Raw genomic sequence first — 10,942 nt, 5'->3', positions numbered from 1 at the left:
TTGGGCTGCGGGAGACTTTGCAGCAGCAAATCCGCCCCCCTCGCCCCCCCCCACCCCCGCACCATCGGCTTCAAAGCGGCCGGTGCCCAGCAACTCGCAGAGGTGCAAAAAGTGGGCGCGGGGCCGGCAGAGCCGCGGCGGCGCCCCCGGGCATCGCCCCGGCCGGGCCCGGCACGTCGGGGCGGAGGCGCGACCCTTGCGCGGCGGCAGCGCCGAACGGAGCCCGGGCACAGCCCCGGCACAGCCCCGGCACAGCCCCGCCGGCCCGACCCACCGCCCTATAAAAGCCGCCTCCAGAACGAGGAGAAACTCCACGGGCGAAGAACACGTCGGCGCGGTGCTGCTCGCTGAGGTACCGGCATGACATCCGTCCTGGGCAGCGGCAGGGCGTCGGGAGGGCCGAGCGGGCAGCTGAGATGCAAGTCCAAGAGAAGGAGGAGGAGGAGATCAAAGAGGAAAGGTAAGAGAGATGTCATTTTCTTGTTGTTTTATTTTCCCACTCTGTCCGCCTGCCACCTGCACAGCATCGGCTGCTCGCAGCTCTATTGTCAGTGCCCGGCGCTCGCCGGCCGCAGCCCTGCGCTGCCCCGACGGCCGGGGCGGGGCGGGCGGTGCCTTCCTCGGGGCCAGCCGGGGACGGGAGCGGCCGTCGCTGTCCCCGCGGCCGGGCACAGCTCGCTGCCCTCCCTGCGTTGTGCCGGGCCGGGGCTGAACCCACGGGGGTGCGGCGGGGGTGGGGGCTCGGCAGGCCCCGTCCGGGCAGCGCTGTGCAGCGGGGTTGTCCCGGGGCTCCGGCAGCCCCGGCCCGCGATGCCCGCCGCCTCCCCCGCGGCCCGGTGCCCGCCCGTGCCCGCGGGCAGGAGGTGCCGCTGCCCGGGCCGAGCGCGGCGCGGAGCCCCCCGGGGCTGTCGCGCCCTCCAAACTACCGTTCCTCTCCTCTTCTAGACAAGGTCCGCCAAGTTTTTCTGTCTTGGTGCTGTTCCCCGTCCCTAAGCGAACCCTGGTTAGGAAGGCGCTGATTGCCGTAAGCAGGAAAAGTGAAGCTACAGGATGTCATTGCGAACAGGGAATATGCCCTAGATAGCTGCTCTTCGCAAGGCTGTCTTGCTTTCCCTGTAGAGGGGATGACACACTACCGCCTGATTTTTGATGTTTTGCCTGAAAAAGACGAAGTTAACCGGCTGTGAGGACTATAAAGTAAAATAAACTGATAAGAGGCGCAGAGTGCCAGAGATGCCCAGCTGCAACGCATTCAACTGCAGAGATGCGAAGTCCGAGTGCTTGTCCAAGCAGTGAATATAATCTAACCTGTAATTGTCATCTCTGTGTGGTACTCACACAAGTTTTAGTCGGCTAGCTCTCAAGCTAATGCTCTGGACACGCTGTTTCTCCTTCTGATTCTAGAAAACCTAATTTGTTGGTGCTATTAGCTAAGTGTCTCTTAATTATTGATTATGTTGAAGTCAGTAAATGCAGTATTTGATAACTTTTTAGAAAGGTGTCTAAGTAGCTTTTGTATGGTAGCTGGTAAAAACGGGTCAAATGCTAAATGCAAGACTGTGTCATTTGATTGTCACTATTTTAACTTTCATCTGTTAACTCTCTATATTCAAAATCAAAGTAACAAATAGTGACCTGCACACAAGTAGAAACAAGAGACATGCAGATATATCAGGATTTCGAGTAGATGTGCAACCTCAACTTGTTACTCTGGGTTTTTAGCAGGTTATAACACCTGGTGAGAAAGGCTGCCTTTTACTTGGTGTTACAGAAGAAATTTTAAAACACTCAGAAAGGAGAGCTCATATATTCAGTTCTCTTTAAATTTCCCTGTAATCAAGTTGTGCTCTGCAGGCTTTTTTATGCTGATTTGTTCTAGCAAAACTACTTTTCTACAGATTTGCAAACTTAGCCTAGCTTTAGCGACCTGGACTCGGCCAGGAGAAAAGAGTAATCCATTAATCTATGCAATGGAGGGAAGGTACTTGGTTTAATTTTGTTTTTAAGAGCAGACAAAAGTTAGAGTCTTTCAATAAGACTTTTCTGATGCATCCTTTTTTTGCTTTGTTTCGCCAAAACAAGGTGGAAGTTGAATGTCTTTAAAAAAACCATGAAAACTTGCTCAACAATAACTTGGTAGCTGACAGCTATTTGCAGAATGCACAGCTGGAGGTGGATGGCATTCTAGAAAGTGCTTAACTGACCAACATCAATAAGAATGTGCACTTGAAGTGTTCTTTTTTTATTCTTCCAAATGTGCTATTTGCAACCACTTTTCAAATAATTTAGTTGGTTAGTATACTAATTACAGACCTGTGTTCGTATGATTTTGTTTTTCCTTTCTTTGTAATCACAGTATTCACAAAAACACATATTCCTGTAAAATCCTGCTGGCCAAAAATTTCCTGTAACTTAAGGCATGCCCAGTATAAAACCTGTTGGATTTTACTATTATGCTATTTTATTTAGTGACCATCTATTTCTGCTTTTTAAATTATTTTTATGGTATCTAATAAGAAGGTTTTGCTTAACAGACTATTCAGGAAACGAGTCAAGAAAATGTTTCTTCGGCTTTTAAATTACTGGATTTTTATGAGAATTATTAGTGGGCTCCACTATTTTGCAGGTTTTATCTGTTTAATGGATTGTGAGAAAGTCTTTGCAGAGAGTTAAACCAAAGACACTTGCTTTTAACTATTCTCCAACACATATCTTGTTGTTTGTAGTGGGAATGCTTTTAGTAGCTGCTTTAAAGTCTGTAACTAGACACATGTTTACACATCCATACACTGGGATACCTATGGACACGAATAGACAAAGAAATTCACTATAGTCTTAAATTTAAATTAAGTATTAGACAAAGCAAGGAAATGAATTTCTGTCACATCCCTACTCGTTAAGGAGGTGGACTCAGAAAATTATTTATACAACTTACTGCATTTTATTACACGTTACATATGAGCTGTGCTTAAAACCAGGTTTAGACATTGCCTAATAGAATATCTAGGAATGTACAGCAGTAGAAACAATTACTATTCTCTATTTAATAGTGTTGCGTATCCCCTTCTGTTTTACTTTACATGTTTTCAGCCATCTTTTTGCTCTGCTTAGTGTGAATTATAAATTTGTGTTTGTGGGTATAGCACTTCACTCCATTTCTTTTATACCTGGATGCTCTGTTTTAGGAGTTTCTTGGGGGCAGAAAGCAAGTTCAAGCAAGGAGAGCAAACAGCATTCTCTGAATAGCTGAATTTCCTTGTGCATTTAGCCTAAAAAAACCAATAAAAAACATATCTAGTAAGAATCAGAGAGAGAATTTCCATATATGCAAATCAAGCACTGAAAAGTGTAGGACACTGATATGATTCCAGGGTACAATATCATCGTCCAATAATTAATTTGCATGCATCTTATTTTCATGCTTATGAAATCCAGCAACCCTTTTAGTAAAAAGATCCTGCCTTAACAATAAATGTCTATGCAATGAATATTATATTGCAAGCATATATTTACAGGGTGATTTTATTCAGTTTTACACTCTATGCAGGATGTGTGTTAAAAAGTTAAAATGTGGATATTCAGAGTGATTGGTATAGGTAGAAATATTTCCATTGTCATTTAGAAAAGTATGATAACTCTCAGTAAGAAGTAAATACCTTAATTTTTCAAAGATCTAATGAAAAATAAATATGGATGCTTGACAGATTATCTGCATACTAATTTCATGTGGCAGCAGTAATAGATATTTTATATTTCTCTCTCTGGTTGTTTTGAGTTGTTGGGGGCTTTTTTTATCAGTATGTATAAAATGACCAGAGGATAGAAAATTACGCCTATTGATTTAGAGAAAACCATTTTAAAATTTTAGGGTTTAGTAGGCAGTTACTGTGTTTGTGGGTTCTTGTGTTTTCTCAGGGCTCTGGAATATGGCAGAGTACTGGCAGAACTCAGCACGGCTTGTGCTGATTTCATAGCCTGTGGTACAGATTTTGAAAAGAAGGCTTGTTTTCCCAGATAAGTCATTACAAGTAGACCAAACAAAAGCAGAATTGCTATTTACTGATAATACTAAAAAGGCCACACTTCAGCAGCCTCCAGCAACTTCTTAGAAATCAACACACAGAAGGTAAGTATGAAATAGGGGATCGGAAAGATAACCCTTCTGAGTTATTTTCCAGTGTAAGACAACAAATATGCCACCTTATTTGCAATGCCATTTTCTAGGGCTACTGAATGAAGTTAATTACTGGAAGCAGGAGGGGATCAGGTATTTCTGATGTGGTAGAAAGCCATGGCCAGGGTTGCTGCTGATACAATGGGACATGAAATAAAAGTTGACAGAATAAACTAAATAAGGGCAGCAAGTGGGTGAGAGAGGCAAAACGATTGTGAAATGAAATTCCATGAAAAATTAATGAAATAGAAAGATTGTGCTGAAGATGAAGGGAGGAAACCAGCTTGGTTCTTCATCATCCTGCAATGCCAAAGTAATAAATGAGCGTGTTTCATCTTGGCGAGGTTCAGGGACACAACTCCTTCCTCACAAAGGGATTGTGTTGTGCTTCAGGACGTGTTCCGCTTATCTCGTGCCCTGACAGCTCGAGAGGAAGGGAATGGATTTGGTGATAAAATTAAATTGATTAAACCTTTATCCATCATCTAATTTGGTAGCTTTCTTTTTTCTTTTCTTTTTTACTATTACCTCCAACTTCTAGTGATCCATGTAATGACAGCAATTTGAGATAGCATCAAGGACATTAGCTACCATGACTGAACTTAAATTTAGAATAAAAATATGGGATTCATGAGTCCATATCTAAATAGCAGATGATTAGGTTATAGCAGACTTGTAACTTCCTAGCAACAGCATGTAATTGTGAGGACAATAAAATGGTGTATTTTACTTTCAAAGAGAACAAAATATTTCAGCTTTATCTCAAAGTATTAATTATGTAAGTAGAAAAAGCACTGGTATGAATATTGACCACATCTCACATGAACAATAGCATATATTGTAATTTTTACGCTTCTGAACACAGATGTCAGATGTTTTGCTTTCCTCAGTGGCAATACACAGACATACAAAGCTAGTGGCAAAGAATCCTACTGTTGGAAATTGCTTCTTACTGCTTAAAATTTTGTAGCTTCTCCTTGGTGATTTGTGTAGGAAAAGTCTCCCGTAAGGCGACAGCTTTGCTTACAAGTTCCAGTTTAAGTAGTATTAATGGAGTTTTTAAAATACTAAAAGGCAGCCCTTTCTGAAGTGATACCCTACAAATGGAAAATGCTGCACTAAAAATTAAAGGTCAGATGAAATTGCCTTGTGAAATATCGAAGTTACTAAAGGTCTGTGCAAACTTTGTTCTTGTAATGCCTTATAAGGTTAGCAAGTCTCAAAAAAGCGAACATGAGGATATCTGTCTGATCTCTGTTAATTGTACTACTTTTGAATTACTGCTGGCCAATATTGTGTAGGTTTTGTGAGTAGTAATGAACCTGAATTGATCCCTGTGTTTACAGCTAACTATCTCTACAACCTTTCAGGCAGTTTACCGTTTTTTCCCCGTGTAAGTGATTAGTTATCCAGGCAAAAAAGGCTGATATGCATCAGTAGATAGATCATTCTCAAGGCATCTGTGATGAACCTGACGTTTGCTGTGTAAAACAGCTTGTTCTGCCTGCAAATTATGTAAGTTCCAGTGGTAAAACGAAGCGCTTACCTTTCTGCTGTGGCTGACCTTTGTTCCCCGGTGTATGAATTTGAAACAAAGCAGCCAACCCAGAGGAGTTTTAACAGCATATTGTGATATATAACATATTAAAAACACTGCTTTGTTAACTGGCGGAAGCAGCTTGTCAACCCATACTAATAGGCAACCCTCCCTGAGTCATAAAATAGGCAAATTTAATGCTTTAACAGAAAGCATTAAATGGATGGAGTTATTGTCGTTCAATCAGTCTCGAATTTCTTGCTTCTTACAGCAGATTTGAAATACGAGGATGTATTTTTGTACCCTGAATTGACAATACACACTCCAGAGTAAGGACTGGACATCGCCATGGCTGGTTTAATGAAAATCTCTGCTAAGCAAAGCGTGATAACAAGGGAAGCACGGAGCAGGGCAGAGTGCGTAAAGAGCAGGACAGCTAATATTGAAGATATTACCATGACGTTAATGAATGAAAGGTGTGTTTTCACTGAGTATATTCTCTTTCGTTCTGGCTGTTCTAGCTCCCAAATGTGTACTAGAAACAGTGAGGATTCAGAGACATATGGCAAAAGGGATTAGAGATGTGTAAAATTTCAGTAGAGGAAAATTGATAAGATTTATATAGTTTACTTTGGAGAAAAACATAAGAAAGGATACAGTAAAATCATACTAAAGAAAAAAAGATTATTAAAAAGGTAAACAGGCTACTCTAATTTATTCCTGATTTTTTTATTTACTAAGACAGAGGCCTTTAAGGAAGGAAAATTTCAGCATGTCTAATAGGAGTGGAAAGACTTTTTATATTGAGACTGTATGTAGCTTGCCTGGGAAATTTGTTAATTCAGTGTATGAAAAAACAAAACTTATTTATAGGGAGTCTGAGGTATTTGATTAGCCCAGCTGAGACTCATGATACTAAGTTTGATGCTCACTTCAGTGACTGTAGGCTTTGGCTTTATGTAGGATACATTAAGAAGGATTTAATTTTTTTAATATGAGATATGAATCCTCTTTTTCAGGAAATTATCTGACTCCTGACTTGCTTGGATTAGGTGGAAAGGTGATTTGTAGGCAATTTAATCACTCCTGTGCGTTGTGAGGCTTTTTGCACTCTCCTGTTTCCCCAGCTGAAGCCGTGGAGTGGCAGCGGTTCAGGAGGTGTCTTTCTGCTCGGCTTCGCAGCCGTGGCGACGCGCGTCCCTCTGCCGTGTGCCTCCCAAAACCAGCAACACAGCTGGGAGGAAGGCAGGCACATTTCCTTGGAATATTCCTGACAGCTTTTTAAGTCTCCTTCCTCTCTGTTCCCACTCAACACCCTTCATGGTATTTATAAAAATAGACTAAAATTCAGACTGATTCCTAGTCTCTTACTTTGATGCTGTAGTGAGGTTAGGATGATTACAATAAAAATTTATTCACCCCACCCATTTGTTATTTTCGTGAAAAAAAGGAACAAAAGGATGGAATAAAAGGGGGTGAAAACAAATTTTACAAACACATGATGATTTGTTAAGCAGAAAAACCCCACAGGTACTGGTGTGACTGTCAGTCCATCAACATCAGATGAATATTGTGTTATAAGGGGTTACCCCTGCAAACTAATCTGTGTTTGTGAAAGTGTTTTGCTGGGTTCGGGTTTGGTCTCAATGCTAAACCAACTCCTGTGTCTGATTTTGGAGTTGTGCCACTTGTGAGTGCTGTTTCTGAAACCTGCACTACGTGCTGGTGGCATTTTTGTGTGGTATGGAATGAGGAATGAGCAATAAGTAGATATCAGCAAAATACTTCATGGTAAAGTGTGACTCTTTTTTCCCCCATTTCATTTTTTGTTCCTTGCAAGAGAAATGGTGCTCAGAATTATTAACAGAATCACCTTTCTCTAAATGCTAATGAAACATCAGCGAGAAGAGTTAAAGCTGCTGGGAAGTGTGGGAAGAAATAAGAATTTGACAGATATTTTATCTCCATCTTCTTAGAGATTTACACACAACTGATTTTATGCAATTGCTTGCTTCTTGCCACTTCTCGGAGACTGTGAAATGGCTATTTATTCCTTAAATAGTGGGATTTAACAAATGTAAAATGATGGCTATCAAGCCAACTGTAATAATGTGTTACCTTTGTATAAGGCCCAATTCTGCTGCCCCTATTTAGATTAAAATTGAAATTGAAACTTCTCAGTATCAGTCAGGGGAGCAGAACTGTGTTGCTACATACATTCATTCTGTGCCTTAATATATAGGTACATATATACATTTTTGTGTGAAATATCATTGTCTATCTGTATGGAGTGAATGACTGTAATAAACTTCAACTTGTATTAGACAAAGGGTCTTAAAGCCTGTAGAGTTCAAATTATATGAAGGATTTTTATATTCCATTAAAGTATTTTGTTTAGTGATGTAAAAACAAAATACACTTATATCATTTGTGTTTATTCACATTCATCCATCCATCCTGTAAGAATTTGTAATTTTAAAAATATATGTATAAAAATTCTCATAGTATTTGTGTGTGTTCTTTTCTCTATGCAATAACAGTCATCTTACAGACAAATCACAAAGGCACAACTGCACGAGTATGATTTTTTTTTTTTTTTTTTAGAGTGAGAAATAAAGAAGTGAAAGATACTTCTTATAAGCCAGACTTTCTAGTGTATTTCTACATTCCTTTTGTGTAGGTATGTTTTTTGAGTAGATAAGTAATTCAGCATGGTGAAGAGAGGTGCTTATGCAGGAGCCCATAATTCTTATGTCAGGAAACCCCAAATGTTTACCAAAAAAGTGGATTTTGTCTTAAGTTTTTTTGTGTGCTTATCTTTCTCCAGCTGAATCCTATGAAAGGACTAACAGAGCAGAAGCCAACTTTGAGCTCATGCTCCATATTACATCCATGCCAGCAGCCCTGCTGCAAATCACCAGACAAAATGGCCATGGCTTCTTGAGCAAAACTTACTCAAAGTTGACTTTCATTAGCTGATTTCCAGGTTGTAATTTCCCTTCCTCATGTCAATCATGAGTTGCTATTTACACATCCATATAAATGGTGATTTTGGGAAGCAGGCTGCAGTGGTCGGCATTGCCTCGTTGTTGAGCAGTGCAGACAGTAATTAAATTGGAGCTCAGCTCTTGCTGCTTGTGGATTTAGGAGTTTAAAAGAAACAGTACAAAAAAGGGAATATTCTTTTATATCACTGACAGCAGGTTTCTTCCACTTGCTACTGCTTCAAAGATTATTGATTAACCCATGTTTATCATTTATTTATGGTAAAGCATCTGATGCGTGTCTGTTGTAAAATCTGTTGTTTCTAAAATCAAGATACTTGACTTGTTTGCAGTTTATGCCTATGATGATCAGTTTTTACAGCTGTGTAACAGAGAATTGCTTTAACTGGTGCTGTGCCTGCAAACAGCACTTCTTGTGCGTTCAACTGAAATCCATGAGCACAAGACATTTAATGCTATGGTTTTTTGGTGGCTTTTTGTTTGGTGGGGTTTTTTTTAATAAAAATGTTTCACTGTGAGAATCCTTTAAATTTCCTACATGGGAAGAAGAGGGAATATACAACAAGAGTGTTCAAGGATAAATGTGAAGCATTTCAGTTCTGCCAGAACAAGTCAAAAGCTAGTCTTTCTAGGTTAACTTGTACCCTCTTATGTTCTTTTAAAAAGAGACTTTATGTCTGCATTCATTTTGTTAAAAAAAAAAAAAGAAGAAGAATTTTGAAATATTTTCTTGCTACAGCACAAGGTGTGAACTGCAAGGTAAAAACAGGCAGTAAGTTACAAACAGGACCAGTTACCAGAAGATGGTAATTAAGTGTCAAAAAACTTGGGGATTTAAAAATATATACACTGGTTTTGAGTAGTCAGAAGTGAAACAGTCTTTCGCAGTTAGAAGTCTGGTTTGTAATAGAAGTAGGTTAACGGAACGCTGCTTTATAGATTGGTTAACCCTGGCACATTTTTAAGCCAAGTAATACATTCTGCTTAAGTGTGGTAAGAAGCCATAGACAAAGATGTTTTGCCAGATTTTCCTGAAGGCTAACAGTGAATTCCTTATTAAATTTGTACTTTTATGATGTAAGGCACATTGGACTATTTTTTCCTGACAATGGTAAGATGATCCTTCTCCTCAGGTAATTCCAACTCATCCCAGACAGCAAGGTCTCTTATTGCCCAGAGTTAATAAAAACACATCAGTGTAATCATGCTAGGAACATGCTCAAACTACTTATGAAAAGTTGTTTTTAACTCTCATAGACAGACAGGCCACATTTGCCCAGTTTACGAGAGGGAAATTGAGTCAGACCAGTTAATCTGGTGCAGGATTGATTTGCGAGAGGTAGGAATTCAGGAGTCTGTCACTCTAGCTTCAAGTGTCCAACGAACCTGGCTCTGGTTTGTACCAGTCCTTGCTGCAGCTGTGTCACAGCTGCAGTTGGATCACACTGCTTGGGTTTATCACTGCGAAGTGCCTGTGTGCCATAGCAGGTCCCTGGGAGCTGCTCGTTCCAAGGTGAGCAGTGTGCCAGGCTGCATGCCGGCATCGGTGCTGGCAGCAGGAGCAGGTGTAATCCCTGCCTGCAGGGCAGCCTGTGCAGGGCATGGCAAAGCAGTTCCGCCTGGTGGTGTTGGAAAGGAGAGGGCTTTGTATTTACTTACCTAGTTTGTATGTAAACAAAGGCATGGGGTCTGATTCTTCTTTGAATCAGAATCACGCTAAATCACGTTTGCTCTTCAGTTTCTGGAGGGCTTTCGATTTCTCCCAGAATGGTTTGTTATGTGTGCTGGGAGTGAGGTTTCTGAGTAGCAAAGTTTACATTTAAAAGGCAGCTCTTTCTTCAGTATTAAGCAGCGCATTGTGGGCAAGTCTGCAGAATAACCACAGTAACTCCAGTTTTGTAATATACATTACTTCCTTCTGATGCTACAAGAATTTGCTTATGAAATTCATTGAAACTTACAAATTCATTTTTTTAAAAATGAGATTTATCCTTTTAGATGCATCACTTAATTTCAGAAGGATTAAATGCTAATCTCTAAATTTCATCACTTTCATTTCCATTAAAAATCATAGTAACAGTCCCTACATTTGTACCTTGCCTGTAGTTCATCAATTTTGTTTATTCACAAGCTCCTCAGAAGACCAAAAGACTATTCCACTTTAGCTAAAACCACTCTAAATTCACTCTAGTCTTTAACAATAATTCTTTAACAATAATTCTTTGA

The 10,942-nt window shown here is 40.4% G+C and overlaps 1 protein-coding gene across 1 annotated transcript in view; it reads left to right on the top strand.

Moving 5' to 3' along the window:
* Positions 1-360: 360 nt before the first annotated feature.
* Positions 361-10,942, top strand: part of ADARB2 (adenosine deaminase RNA specific B2 (inactive)) — a gene marked incomplete at both ends in the record, with an annotated part of 303,563 nt that continues 292,981 nt past the window's right edge. Inside the window, one exon of the mRNA XM_082280996.1 lies at positions 361-460. Coding sequence (XP_082137122.1) covers positions 361-460 — 100 coding nt within the window. The remainder of the gene's footprint in view (positions 461-10,942) is intronic.

Source organism: Coloeus monedula (assembly GCF_965178545.1).
Source record: "Coloeus monedula genome assembly, chromosome: 1".
NCBI classification, from domain to species: Eukaryota; Metazoa; Chordata; class Aves; order Passeriformes; family Corvidae; genus Coloeus; species Coloeus monedula.
This window is presented reverse-complemented; position numbering and strand designations above follow the sequence as displayed.